Here is a 15,583-nt window from a genome sequence, read left to right on the forward strand (position 1 = left end):
GAACGTTAACGATGACGCTGTCGCGTCATGCATGTTACTTTTCTCAGCGCTGTCAGCGATGGAACGCCGGATGGGCCAATCACAATCTCTTGTGATTACAGGATAGGGCATTTTATGTTATAATTTTCTAGAGATTGCAGGCGTGGATGTCCATGTGTTTTAGGTACCAATCTTTGGAATTAACAGATTTAAACAAGCATACTTTTTTGTGTACAGATACCCCTCCACCCCCCCATGAGTGTTCGCCATAATATATTTGGTGAGAAACACACTTCCGTTTTCGCTTACCTTATCCAAATCTTTATATGTATTAGCGTCAAAAATAATATTGTATAAACATATAAGGTTAATACAAGTTTTCTCAACGCGTAGTTAACTATTTACGCAGAATTCTTAAAATAACATAAGTAAAACACTAAAATACTACAAGCGGAACTATTGTTCATTCCTGTCATGGCTGCGCCCTGAAGAGCAGCACATGCGAAGAGACAGAACAAATGAAGGGTAAGGCCATTAAATTATGCTTATCAAAGATTATCATGTGTAATATGACTTTATATATTATATAAATACTGTACGGTGTTTCTACTTGACACATAACAATAACATCTGTAGTGCAGCATAAGGTTTCTGTAAAAGGACTGGTAAATAAACACAGACCTTCTCTATTGTATTTGTGTAATCGTCCCCTTACAATATGATGTCATTGTATATTACTGTATTGATGATATGTTTTTTTTTTCTACTTAATGTTACACGATGGTTATTCTATTTGTGTAATAGATAGATTGTTTGATAGATGGTTTCTTCCAAATTACCAAATTTATTACAGTTATTGTTACTAATAAAACTGGTAATTTGGCCAAATATTGTTTCCTACGTAGGTTAAATGAGATCATATTAATTTGTCATCTTTTTACAGTTACTAGTAATAACTAGTAATTAGGGATGCACAGATTTATTTATTTAAAATAAATAAAGGGCTAATTATTTACCAAATTAAAACCATCTGCACACCATCGGAAATGGCCGATATGAAAAACCGATGCTTTATTTATAATTAAAGCTATACTATGTAAGATTTTTTTTTTTTGTTGTTGCATTCAGGAGAATGTACACCAACAGTCTTCCAAACCATGTTTTTGCCTTATCCCCATCCACTGTGGTAAGCTAATAATAATGATTTATATTTTAGAGCTGTCAGTATGGATTTGGCAGGAAATTGCATACTTCCGTCATTGGTCCGTGCGTGTTTATGTCATGTCTGTAAGTAAACAAAAGAAGGTCCAGCTCTTACAGTGCGTGTATATGTGCAGTAATTGGTGTGGTAGTAGTTTGAAGCTGAAAGCTTGTAGCCACAACAGCTGAGCTACACTGACCATGGATCATTAAAAAAGGCAACACTCTGGGGAAGCACCCGTTTTTTAAATAAAGAAACCTCGAACCGAGATGAGTCTGCAAGCAAAAAAGGAACGTGACCGAGCCCATAATAAAACACAAAATAACATCAGATTGGCTTTTCAGAGGTGGTGACAACTCTGAGATCTTAAAGGATTTAAAACCGACCCAGAGATGGAGTTTTTTCCTTGCTGGACGGGTAAGATATTTTATTGGACAGATAGTGAGCTGGGTAGCTCTCTTAGTGTGGTAGTTTGTTAGATAGCGTTAGCCACTCTAATGGCGCATTTTATTATGAACTGTGATACTGCAGTGCTTTCAGTTTCATTTTTGAGGAAGGAAAGTATGGAGAAAATTTACCTTTTGTGCTGGTAACAATGCCAAACTCTAAACCAGTTAATACCTTGGTCTATTTGCCTGCTAGCTAAGTTATAATAGTTTCCACCCTTTGATTTTATCTGATATGACTAGCAAAAATTATGTCTAATGTCATCATTGCCTAACTAATTAAAGCTACGCTATATAACTTTTAGTCCTCTAACAGTTGAAGCATAAAACGTCAGGTTACTTGCAGAGGAACATTGTTTTGGTAATTACATGAGTTGGGCTTCGACTATGCTCTTCTGCGTGGATGAATCTGATGGTTTGAGTAGTACTGGGGTAACCATGGTTACAGGTGATCATCTTATCAGAGCGAATGTCACTAATGACAACAAAACTCTCCCCTCCCCTCAAAAAAAAAAAAAATAAATACCGAAAGAGGGATATCCAAATAAATATGTCTTGTGAGCAGGTAAGTAGCATATCTTCCGCTGTTATTTTGACTTATTGAAAACAGTTGTTTTAAAATAAATAGCATTACAAAAGTAACACACTTTGTAAAAACTCTGTGAATTCAGATGCTCAATCCAGAAATAATAATAGCCACACTATGTAGAAGGGTTGGCACACTTAAGAACATCTAATATGACATTTTTATTCTGTCTCGTTCTCACGTTAATGCGGAAAAAATGCCATAAATGGACGTGACGGTTGTAGAAGCGGCACTTACCCATAGGCTACATGATGAGGGAAACCATCCAAAACACTTTGAAACTAGCAGACTTTGACTTCTGAGATATCGGTATGATATCAATTAATGCTGCATGATTGATTGAATTAAGATTGAAATAGCAAAATGGCCTTGTGCGATTACTAAACCATAAAAGGCTGCATTTTAAACTGCAAAAACAGAAGTGTACAAATGTTTTAGAAGTACAAAATAACATTTTTTTCATGTCAGTTATCATGTTTAGTCATTTACGTCTCTCTTTAAAATTTTGGCCTGTCGTGTGCTCAACGGATCCAATGTTCAATGGAAATTAATTATTGTTAGAACACTAAAAAAAGCTTTTGTGCCTCTTTGTAAATTTTTTAAACATTCCTAAGTACCTTATTTTGTCTGATGACAAAATAAGGTAAGTTGCAAACTATCGGTATCATTATCGGTCTTTATTTTTCTTATTTCTTTTTTTTATCGATATCGGTTGTGGCCAAAAATGTTCATATCGGTGCATCCCCACTAGTAACTATGAAATTTTGCTGTTAACTACTGTTTAAATGATTAACGTTTCACTTTTCTTATTTTTTATTTTTTCCAGGTTACACCATGTGTGAAACCCATCCTGTTGCTTCTTCATGTCCTATTTGATTAAATGAGAATGTATAAATCAGGTGTGGAGATGCTCGGCTGTGCTCTGAGGTCCATATCATTGTGGAAATGTGATTCTTTTATAAGGACACAGACTGTTTTACACTATAAGCGCAGAAGTTTTGCTGTTTCCACTCGACTGGGGAGAAAAACCATACACACTTTAGAAAGAGTCAGGTTTTACACTCAAGGCAGTGATTCTGAAGAACTTCTCAATGTCCAGATGAAACAGGCGGTTGCCTTGCAATCCACTGCCAAAGGAGATGCCAGTGAACTACCCTCAGATAAACCAGAGCGGGCGGCCCCTTTCTACACACATATACAGGACTGTTTTTCCCCCACTGATGTGCTAGACACGTTGAAACGGTTCCCAGCACCGCCGCAGCAGCAGCAGCAGCAGCACATCAGCAGTGCATTCACACGCATGTGGGAGAGTATGAAGAAAATGACGGACGAGCAGCGGCGCTATGAGCTGCGGTTGATGTTTGAACACCCTGCGTTTGAAGAGCTCTGCGATCAGGCCACAACTAACGCCTGGCGCATGAGGAGTGAAGATCTGGCCTACAGTCTGCTGGCGATCGTCAAGCTGGGAGTTTCACAAAACACACGGGTTGTGCAGACGCTGCTGCGTGTTATACAGGTGAGAAAAGACTTGTGAATGAAGTCATACTAGGGTCTTCTCTGCTGTTTAGATGATCATTGAGAGAGGAATGCAGTGTTCTTATTAAATTCATTCATTCATTCTTCTAAACCATATTAATTCATTGTTTGCAGTTCACATATAACAGTCATACTTGAATACACCTCCACTATGATAAACATGTTTTTAATTCCTGAGTTCAAAGTTATTTGAACGTTTTTTCTGGGGCGTAGAGTAAACTGTGAGCAATCTGTAGACAGGGAAGGTTTCGTGAAAATCCAAAAAAATAAAAAAATGTTTGCATTAGTAGTTTGGAGTAATCATTATTACTTCTTAAAAAAATAAGCAGTGAAACAAATTATGTTTTTAAATATTATTGATATTTAAAAAAAAAAAAAAAAATTCCACCACTTACAAAGATTTCATTTCTACAAACTTGACACGTTTTAAACTACATTTTTTAAAAGATTTACTAATTTTATCATCTCGGACAACCTTATTTGTCAATGACCCAGATTCATTCATTCATCACAATCAAATATTAATTCATTCATCACAGCCATATATTCATTTATTCATCCAATGCAAGTGATTAATCATTCACCACTCATTCATTCATTCATTGCATTTTTAAATATGAACTGGACACGTTTTGAACTAGATTTTTAAAAGATGTATTATTTTTATCATATCAAACAACGTTATTTGTCAATGACACAGATTCATCAGTCATTCGTTTGTTCATTCATTCATCAAAATCATATTTTCATTCATTACAATCCAATATTCATTCATTCATTTATTCATCACAACCATATAATCATTTTATTCATCCATTGCAAGTATATAATCATTCACCACTCATTTATTCATTCATTGCATTTTTTGATACGAACTGGACATGTTTTGAACTGGATTTTTAAAAGATTTATTATTTTTATCATCTCAGACAACGTTATTTGTCAATGACACAGATTCTTCACAGTCATTCATTCATTCATTCATCAGAGTCATATAACAAACAAATATTTATTCATTACAATCAAACATTTATTCAATCATTGATTCATTCATTTATCACAACCATATAATAATTTATTCATCCATCACAAGCATATAATCATTCACCACTCATTTATTCATGAATTCATTGCATTTTTGATCAATTATAAATGTGAGCTTGACTGCCCCTCACTGGATGTTTTTTGTTTTTGGCACCATTCAGAGTAAATTCTAGAGACTGTTGTGTGTTACAGAAATACTCAAAACCAGCCCGTCTGACACCAACAATCATGCCACGGCCCAAATCACTGAGATCAAATTTTCCCCATTCTGATGGTTGATGTGAACATTAACTGAAGCGCCTGACCCGTATCTGCATGATTTTATGCACTTCTGCCACATGATTGGCTGATTAGATAATCACATGGATGATTGTTGGTGCCAGACGGGCTGGTTTGAGTATTTCTGTAACTGCTGATCTCCTGGGATTTTCATACACAACAGTCTCTAGAATTTACTCAGAATGGTGCCAAAAACAAAAAACATCCAGTGAGCGGCAGTTCTGTGGACGGAAATGCCTTGTTGATGAGAGAGGTCAACAGAGAATGGCCAGACTGGTTTGAACTGACAAAGTCTACAGTAACTCAGATAATCGTTCTGTACAATTGTGGTGAGAAGAATAGTATCTTAGAATGCTATTCTGATTTGCGGGTTGGCGCTGTTTTGGCGGCACGAGGGGGACCTACACAATATTAGACAGGTGGTTTTAATGTTGTGGCTGATCGGTGTATATGTACTGTATGTATATGTATATTAGTTTATACTTCAATTTCCCATTTCACCTCATTCATTCTTCTACACATGTATAAAGTCATGTATGGAAATCATGAATCATTTTACTTTTCGCCCCATTTAGGAGCGTCTGATTCAGTTTGATGAGAGGTCTCTATCAGTGTTGGCGGGCTGTATTCGGGACATGGACAACAGTAAGAACATTCAGGCCCTGAGAGATGCTTTAAGGTATGAAGATTATTACTATAAATTGTTTCACATTAAAATATGAAATGTTACGATGTAGTACAGGACAGTGTGATGTGTGCATGTTCATCTTTGTGTGTTTTGATCCTGAGGTTGTTACTTAAGGATCGTATTCCTGAGATCCAGAGTGTAGTAGTTCTTCAGAGCATGATGCAAGTGGTGGGCAAAGACTCGCCCACACACCTGAAGAAAAAACTGGCGGTAAAAACTATCAGCAAATTATCAATTATCAAATATTTTAGCCTTTTTTAAGATGCACTCATTTCGATTTCATAACAAAATTCCATCAAATTAAATTGTGTAATGTTTAACAAAATTAAATGAAAAAAACTTGAAATTAGAGCTGTCAGAATTAAGGCGTTAACGCATGCGATTAATTAAGTTTTTTAATTTAAACGCGTGATTAAAGCAGTTACCATTAATACTACTAAAACCATGTTTAAATCTTAAAAATAGGCTAAAATATTTTATTTTAGTTTCTATATTTGTTTACGGACAGTTCCATACGTACATTGATTAAATCTATAGGTAAATATATATTTTTTTTCTTTTCTTTTCATTTTCATGACAATTCTAAGCACATTTTTATCCCAAATTATCATTACCATAATACATCTGGATTTTTGTTTTGTTTGTTTTATTTATTTTTTACTAGTATGTTTTTAATTATAAAGTATTTTACTATAATGTAAATACTTTTATTTTAAAAAAAATGTACCATTAGTTTTTCACATTACAGTAATGAAAATTACGTTTCCATTACGGTAAGGAGAATTTGGGGAGGGGGTGTGCCTAACTGTCATGAAAATAATGTCAAAATGCAAAAACAAAATCTGAAGTACCCAAAAAATAGGCTTCATTTTCTTTGGGTAAAATGTCATTTCTTAAGTTTTTTTTATTCTGGTGTGAAATGAGAATTGGACATGTTCTTGATAGGTTCATACCATCTTCAGGTCTTTATTGCCAATCGTAAAGTAATCCTCATCATATATAGCTCAGAATTAGATGTTTTTACCTCTTGTTTCTCATTTATTTTCCCTCAGATGAAGGCTCTGTCAATGGCAGATAAGTTTAGTCCTCCCAACACTCAGTATATGTTCTTCAGTCTGGCTGCCATGAGCCTGAACTTCAAACCTCTGCTAGATGTCTGCAGCAAGAAGATAGCTGGTGAGTGAAGAACCCTTATCTTTGCAGAAAACAGTTTTCCATTCAGATGACTGAATGTAGATCGGTCATTTTTAGCTCACTCTCTTCTCTCATGATTTCCTGCAGAGAACGTGCATGAGTATCCCTTCAGTAGACTGCTAGCAGTGCTGAAGTCCTGTCATGAGCTTCACTACAGGAACTTCACTCTCTTTAGCTCTGTTTCTGAGTATGTGAGCAACACCTTTGATATGTGGTCCAACAAACAGGTGAACATCATCCACTTCTATGCTGTATGTTTTTTGTTGTAGTTTTTTTTAGATTTTATGGTAGGTTTTTTTTGGACATCATCATGGTAATACCATGATATTTTTGAAGTACCTTGGAATAGCATGCAAATACCATGGTACATAAATATGATGATCACTTAGTACCATCATGATATACAGTATATCACTATAATATGACCATCTCACCTTAAGCATGTGATTTCACTTACTATGACATAAAACATAGATTTACTGAGTGAGCCATCATATTAATTTTTGACCATAACATGAATGGACAACTTTAATTGAATGAATTATGTTTTGCAGGTGATTCTGTTTCTATTAACATTTGAGGAACTTGCTTTCAGACCTGTGGCTCTGTTGGATGCATTTACGGAGAGAATAATGGAGAAATCAGACAGTCTGACCCTGAGAGATGTTCTGAGTGTTTTAAAAGTCTTTTCACTGCTCAGTCATGATCTGAAAGACAACAGACAACAGTAAGCTTCTGTTTCAATTCTTCATATTAATTAAACTCCAGAAATTATTGGCTCATGCATCATCATCCCTTTACTTAGAGTGCATTGGGTTTGTTAACCATTTTTAGATGTGGTACCATGGTAATGCAATGGTTTTTTTGGACATATGTCGTGGTAATACCATGGTATTCCTTGAAGTACAGTGCTCTTATGAAAAAAATACCCTCACTGTACAATGATACCATGGTAGTACCATGTTTTTTCACATGTACCAATGTAGTTGGTACTTTTTGGTACTGTGATGATACTTTTTTGTAAGGAATGGTTTTTACCAAAGTAGAATACCATAGTACATGGCCAAAAAACAATGATAGTACTACAGTACATGTACAAAAGCCATGGTAGTACCATGATACCAAGTGAAAAAAAAAACAAGGTATAGGTAGTACTATGGTAAAATGTAGTACAATAATTTTTTGGAATTGGTACCATGGTAATACTATGCTTTTTTTTTTAGACATATGTCATGGTAGTACATTGGTATTTTGGTACTGTTAGGGTACTTTTTTTGTAAGTTAGAGGTTTTACCAAAGTACTTCCAAGAATACCATAGCACATGTCCAAAAAACAATGATAGTACTATGGTAAAAGGCAGTACTGTGGCTTTTTGGACGTGGTACCATGGTTTTTCTTACATATGTCAAGGTAGTACCATGGAATTCCTTGAAGTACCTTGGAGTGTAATGCCCTTCCAAAATTACCCTCACAGTTCAAAAATACTGTGATAGGACCATGTTTTTTGCACATATACTAATTAAGTACCATGGTATTTTGGTACTGTGAGGGTACTTTTTTGTAATGAATGGTTTTTACCAAGGTACTTCCAAGAAAACCATAGTACATTGCCAAAAACCGATGATAGTACTACAGCACATGTACAAAAACCATAGTAGTACCATGATACCGTCTCCAAAAAAACAAAACAAGGTATAGGTAGTACTATGGTAAAATGTAGTACAATGATACTATGATTTTTTTAGACATACGTCATGGTAGTACCATGGTACTCCTTAAAGTACCTCGGAGTACAGTGACCTTACAAAAATACCCTCACAGTACAAATATACCATGATAGTATCATGTTTTTTGCACATGTACCAGTAGGCCCTTTCCCACTGGCAGTACTAAAGGCCGTTTTAGGTACTTGCCCCCTGGGGATTAATACTTATCGTTGCTTTCGCACCTAAGGAACTATAGTTCCTCAGAGCCGTTTTTTGGGGGGATTTTTAGCTCCTACTCTGGAGTATGTATTTTGGGGGCATATAAGGACTGTGAGAGAGACTGTGGGTGGTGCTGTAGCCTCTCTCCTCTCCTCACGCACAGCTCTTGCACTTAGTTTAAACTGTAACCTGAAGATGCAGACTGCGTCCAAAAACGGGAAAATGCTACCTTCAGGGGGCTGAGGTAGGATGAAATATGGTGCTTTTTAAACTGTTCAGAGACCAGTTTCCTTTAGAGTTCTATTCATCCAAAATTGTCAATTCTAGATGACTTCACTACAGTGGTATCTATGTGAACGCAAATGCAACAGGGGAAAAGTCTCCTCGGTGTTCCGTTCCTCGTTCGAGTTCTCATCTAGAAAGTTACTAAAGGAAAAGTACTAGGACAGTGTGGGAAAGGGCGTTATGTAGCACCATGGTATTTTTGGTATTGTGAGGGTTCTTTTTTGTAAGTGATGGCTTTTACCAATGTACTTCAAAGAATACCATAGTACATGTCCAAAAAGCCATCGTAGTACTATGTACTTTTTGGTATGAAGTGTAAATACAATAGTCACTCAAAACATAATTAACATCTCCAAATGCAGTACATTTATAGAATGCCTGTGTCTTTTTAATCAGGTTTTTAAACAGCATAACAAAGGTCTTAGAGTCGTACTTTCCAAAGATCTCCATGTTCGAGCTGCTCAAGGCTGTCCACTATCTTGGAATACTGGATCACTTCCCTCAAACCGCACTGGAGAAACTGTTGCACCACGACACTCTGGAGCAGCTACTGCAGAGAGGTTCATATCTTCTATCTTCCTCTCTCTTCTCATCCAAATTAAGCCTCATTTCATCTCATTCTCTTCTTGTGTCTTCATAGGCAGACAGTCAGATAAGGTGGCGAGATGGCTGCAGACTTTGGATCTGTGTTTGCGATTGGATGGACCCCACCTGCCCCCCACCCTTATGTCCATCCCAGACCTCCAGATCACAGTTCCTGCTCATGAGCTCACGGTCAACCAGGAAGTGCTCTGTACAGTCAGGGGCATCATGGGTAGTGATGCGGTCCAAGACAGTGTGCTGGAACAGGGTGTTTATTTCATTGGTAAAGTAAACCTCATGGTGTAGTACGGTATTCTATTGATTGGACGTTCAAGCTCAGTGATATTATTAATCAACAAAACTAACACATATGGCTAATAAGGTATTAAAAACATTAAGTAACATTTGACCTTATAAACTAAGGCTGTGCCGATAAAGTCGTAAATCGACATATTGGAATTTTATCTCACGACATTGTATCGATACTTTAGATCCGCGTATCGATATTTGCATTGATCTGTTTGTGTATTCAGATCATGTCTAACAGTTCAACAAGGCGCAGGTCGTCTAAGTAAGCGCAAACTTGGAGAACGTCGTTTCTTTTTTTCATATTTATATTTTATTGTTTTTCAGGCTGTTTTAGTGCAAAAACTAAAAGAGGCTCTAATGCTTAATCAACTCAAAAGACAAACAGAAATCAAAATAAAATAAATAATTTAAAAAGAACGTTTCTCAGTGCAATCAGAACTGCTTTGATAGGCGCAAAAGAGATTGAACTCGTGGATTCTTTCTCTTGCGGACACGCTTGGTCTCTATCACAGGTCTGCGACAATTTCACTCATGATCCAATTATGGTATTGTGATGTAGCGCAGTATTTTGATTTGTGACATTGTGCTGTGATATGTATCTTAGCGTGAGGTGGTTGGTGAAACCCAGCCCTACTATTTACTTTCTTAATAAGCGTCTTTGGTCTTATTTTGCAGGATTAATAATTTTTTTTGTTATTCTGAAGAAAAAAATATTTTATTAAAATGTAATAACATTTTGTAATATCCAAATCTGCATGGGTGAGGGATAGTCATATAAAAAAAATAATGTCATAGCCTACTTGTCACAATCAAATCTCGATGGATAAAGTCCCACCCACATAATTTTCTGCTGGATATTCAGTTTTACTCAGAAATGTTACAAGGTAAATGCATTGTGAATGCTTTTTCATGTTGTCTTTAAAGGAAAGTTGGTTACGACATTTATTAAAAAATAAGGACCAGTCCATAAATATTACAATACACATAGTTTCAAAAGTATATCCACAAGACGTAAACATTGTACATGTTAAAATTATTTTAATGTGATAAAATCTCAGTTGCTAGATTTTAGTATTATAATCGCTTACATGCTTTCCTGGCATTATGCTGTCATGGCAACAAAGTTGTAGTGTTGTATATCTTTACATAGATATGGTTAGTAAGATATTTTATTACACTAAAATGTTGTGAACATGCATAACCTCCTGAGACCCGAGTGTGACTGCTGTGTGCATTTTCCATTTGCCAACTAGTTGCACCTAATGAACAAGCAAAATAAAAAAAATAAAAAAATTATAGAGCAAATAGTTTTCCTAAAAATTTATGTTCACATATGTGGACAGCAGGACAATGTTGTGAAATTTTAAATAATTCCAAGCTATAGACAGTCATATTTTTTTCATCAATTGTTTATCATGTTTTCAGCAGTGTTGGTTATTCATGTTTTTTTTTTGTAATTAAAATTTTTTTATCAATTAAGAAAAAAAAAAGAAAAAAAAAACACAACAGAGAAAAACACAACACATACACACTGAATCAACATTTAACCCCCCACTAATTTCCCTCCCCAATCACCAACCCCACCCTAACCCCCAACGAACACCCCTATGGTCACATAAAATAATACTCGCACACAAAAAAATAAAAAAAATAAATGTGTAATAAACATACATAATTAAACTAAACCTCTCTCTCCCCATCCCTTCCACAAGACTCCCCCCAAAATGCTAAATAATTACCCCATTTCCTGACAAACACATCCCCAAACCCCAGCCTTCTACTTGCCACCTCCTCGAAAGCTGCCACCCTCCCCATCTCTGCACACCACTCCGGAAATGATGGCGCTCCATCCGACTTCCAACCCCTTAAAATAATATGTCCGTTTTTTATATATTTATCCCCCAAATTTATGACCACCCCATCGCCCCAAATACAAAGTCTGGGGCAAAGTAAAATTTGAGTGCCCAAAACGTCACAAACAACTCTGAACCTTCAACCAAAATTCTTGGATCTTAACACACCCCCAAGAGACATGGGTTGTGTCTCCAACTTCTGATTGGCATCACCAGCAGGTGGGTGTGTCTTTAAGATCAAGCCTATACAATCTAGAGCGGGTCCAGTAGAATTGATGTAAAATCTTGAATTGCATAAGGCGAACCCTTGCATCTCTAGATGAAGACTTGACGTTTTTTAGAATCCTAGTCCACACTCCCTCCTCCAATACCAAATTTAAAGAGAGAAGTTAAAGCTCTGTCCCCCAGACTCTGAATTAGCAGGGAGTAATACACTGATGCCTCATGACCTTTTCCAAAAGCAGTAATCACCACTCCCAGAGTATCTGGTTATTCATGTTTTTAAGAGTTGCAGAAATTCCATCAGAAATTTTATTTTAACCAGGTTAAAATAAAAGTATACATTATAAATTCTGAATCTATGTACTGATTACCATTGTTCCATGCCTGCCAAACATGTTGAGTGGTCCAAACATCATCTGCAACCTGAAACGGAACTTTTGGTCTGATTTTATGAGTGAATGCGCTTAGCTGCATAGAAAGCTATAGGACGATCCTTTGCTCCCTATTTAGTGAATGACTTAAGTTCGAAATGCACCTTATTTTCATCCTAACTCCATATAAAGCCTCTGAAAACAAAATGTTTCAGCTTTTGGATGAACCCATTGATTCTCAGTGTGAAAATGCACCGTATATATAGGAATGCATTTACTAATGTTAATGAATAGAACTGTATTGTACAGTGATAACAAAATAAAATATAACTAAATGTATATTAAAATGAAGGAAATGACCCACAGATGTGTTCATGTTGAAAGTTATTCAAAATAACTAACATGTTTTTTCAACGTTTGAGGAATAATGTCCCAAAATCCACGTATGTGGACATCATGTTTATCAGCTCACTGACGTGTGAAAAATGAATGAATTTTTTAAAGCAGCATAGCAAACAAATCTAGAGACTCTACTCTTTACACCCAAACAGGTTTCAATGAAGAAACTTAAAGAGATTTCTTACCAGAGGCACTTTTGTTGGTGTCTGTAGGAGCGTTCAAAGGAAATCGATGGCATGCTGTTGTGTCATGTGACTCAGTGGGGCAAATGTTTAACACTTAAATGACAGTCTAGAGTCTTGGGAACATTTTACAGTCGGTTTCAATTCATTTAAATTATGCGTTGCGTATAGCGAAGTCGAAATACAACGTCCACATGTGGACGTGGGGTTGGACGAGGATAATGTTTAATTCTTGTGGCTATATTTTTGAAACGGTATGTATTTACATTTTTATGGACTGGACCCATTCACTTCCATTTTAAGTGTCTCACTGTAGCCCAGATTTTTTTCTTTTTTCTTTTTTTTTATAAAGAGGGACGAGTCAAAATAATTATCGGTGGTAATCAACTTTATGCTACAAATGTAGTTGACTGAGCTTAACTTGTATTGAACCCAGAACATTCCTTTAAGTCAGTAGACTAACATATAATTTAAAGACCCCATTTAGTCCCTTTACGAGGGCAGTTTTCTTTCCTGTGTTGACCTTTTTCCTATTCAAACAGGAATTTGGGTCGGGACATATCTAATAGCCTTTAGTTTATGTCAAAGCTGTGAAGAATGATTAGCTCCTTGCTGTTATTATTCAGAAGCAGGAGGTTTTAGGGAGAGGGACATTCTCATTCAAGTGAGCATTTTATTGGACACAATTTTGGTTCAAATTCCTGAAAGTCTATAGATTTTAAATGTGTAAATATATCTTCCAAAAAGATAATTTTGTCAACTTTAGATGACCTCAAAGCCAACAGACATGGACTGAAAAGCCACAAAATGGCAAAGTTGTGCTTACGTTTCTTAAAACTTTTTGTCTCATCTTTGTTTTAGATTGTGTGATTACACAGCCTCACCCCCACACTAAAGATTGTGGGTCCCCTGAATGTATCCGAAGGTAATGCGACATACGGCACCATGTGATGATTAAACATATTGCTTGCTGAAATCGCATACTAAAAAAAACTATTCTGGATTGTTTAAAAATGTGTGTGTGTAGGGGGCCTGGGTAACTCAGCGAGTATTGACGCTGACTACCACCCCTGGAGTCGCGAGTTCGAATCAGGGTGTGCTGAGTGACTCCAGCCAGGTCTCCTAGGCAACCAAATTGGCCCGGTTGCTAGGGAGGCTAGAGTCACATGGGGTAACCTCCTCGTGGTCGCGACTAAGTGGTTCTCGCTCTCAATGGGGCACGTGGTAAGTTATGCGTGGATCGCGGAGAGTAGCATGAGCCTCCACATGCTGTGAGTCTCCGCGCTGTCATGCACAACAAGCCACGTGATAAGATGTGCGGATTGACGGTCTCAGAAGCGGAGGCAACTGAGACTTATCCTCCGCCACCTGGATTGAGGTGAGTAACAGCGCCACCATGAGGACCTACTAAATAGTGGGAACTGGGTATTTCAAAATGGGAGAAAAGGGGATAAAATAATAATAATGAAAAAATGTATGTGTGTTTTGGAGGCATAGTAAATGTTTCTTTACTGTCTGTTGGTGCAGGATTGCAGTGGTCTGTGCCCCGCCAGCTTCATTTTGCTTTGGCACAACGCATCCCAGAGCCAGCCTGGCTGTCAAACTTCGCCATCTCAGAAAACTCCATTATGAACCTGTTTTGGTAAGTGAGTTAATTCCAACAATGCTCCAATAAATCCCATTAAAACCTGACAAACTTACACTTATAAAAAAGTACCATGGTACTTCCACAGTACTTCTTTGGGTTGTCTGCTTAGGCCCTCAAGAATAGATGGAGAGATTTAAGCAGCAATTGAAGCTCTGGTTCTTGATTTAGTATTCTAAATATTGTTTATTTCACTCTGCTTTAGGTTCCAGTCCATGAGTTCAGCTCTCAGACTGAGCAGGAGAAGATTAAGATGCTGCAGAATTTGATCTTACCAGGACAGGAGTCCTCTGAAACGCAGGAAATACAGAAAGACCATCCAACAACACAGTGAAGAGTTAACTGTACCTAAAGAACCAATACTGTAGTCTTTCATTTGGCTCCATAGATAAGCACAGCCTTTTGATCTTACTAGGATATTGATTCAGGATACATATTTATTGATTTGTAATATCAGTGTTGTACAGTTTTTTTTTCCTCCAACCCCAAGAGAAAAACAAACTCTGTGAAAGACTGAATAAATATGCATTGAATTTTGCTAATCATAATACACATTTTACAGTTTTTGTCAATGCTTCCGTGTTTTCGTATTGACTTGAGTAAAGCAAAAACATTTTGGAGCACAAACCTAAAAAAAGGACTTGGACAAAATGAAATTTTGTACTGCAGACATAAGCCAGGTCTCTCTTGAGTTTTTTTGCCCAAGAATGATTTAAAGTCATTATGAAAAATAGTTAAAAAAAAAAAAAAAAAAAAAGCTTTAATTTGTTAGAGAGAGATTAGCAATTAAACTTGAGTTTAATGAAATAAAAAAGGGTGACACTGTCCTTGCAAAGCCCCAAGATCACAATGGAGT

The 15,583-nt window shown here is 36.6% G+C and overlaps 1 protein-coding gene across 1 annotated transcript; it reads left to right on the forward strand.

Annotated features, from left to right (window-relative positions):
- The first annotated feature begins 365 nt into the window (after nucleotides 1–365).
- Nucleotides 366–15,281, forward strand: fastkd2 (FAST kinase domains 2). Its single transcript, XM_051702180.1, has 12 exons — nucleotides 366–504; nucleotides 3,039–3,728; nucleotides 5,647–5,750; nucleotides 5,861–5,969; nucleotides 6,812–6,935; nucleotides 7,041–7,180; nucleotides 7,508–7,680; nucleotides 9,561–9,724; nucleotides 9,805–10,029; nucleotides 13,944–14,007; nucleotides 14,610–14,724; nucleotides 14,933–15,281. The coding sequence occupies exons 2-12, from the start codon at nucleotides 3,093–3,095 to the stop codon at nucleotides 15,059–15,061; spliced, it is 1,983 nt and encodes a 660-aa protein (XP_051558140.1). The 5' UTR covers nucleotides 366–504; nucleotides 3,039–3,092; the 3' UTR covers nucleotides 15,062–15,281.
- Nucleotides 15,282–15,583: the final 302 nt, after the last annotated feature.

This window comes from Myxocyprinus asiaticus, chromosome 7 (genome assembly GCF_019703515.2).
Source record: "Myxocyprinus asiaticus isolate MX2 ecotype Aquarium Trade chromosome 7, UBuf_Myxa_2, whole genome shotgun sequence".
Taxonomy (NCBI): domain Eukaryota; kingdom Metazoa; phylum Chordata; class Actinopteri; order Cypriniformes; family Catostomidae; genus Myxocyprinus; species Myxocyprinus asiaticus.

What these genes read in the sequence shown, in the direction of transcription:
- fastkd2 (XM_051702180.1), top strand. Translation starts at nt 3,093, where the DNA reads ATGAGAATGTATAAATCAGGTGTGGAGATGCTCGGCTGTGCTCTGAGG. An exon ending in GGAGCAGCTACTGCAGAGAG is followed by an intron (nt 9,725 to 9,804) that starts GTTCATATCTTC and finishes GTGTCTTCATAG; the next exon opens with GCAGACAGTCAGATAAGGTG. An exon ending in TCCATTATGAACCTGTTTTG is followed by an intron (nt 14,725 to 14,932) that starts GTAAGTGAGTTA and finishes ACTCTGCTTTAG; the next exon opens with GTTCCAGTCCATGAGTTCAG.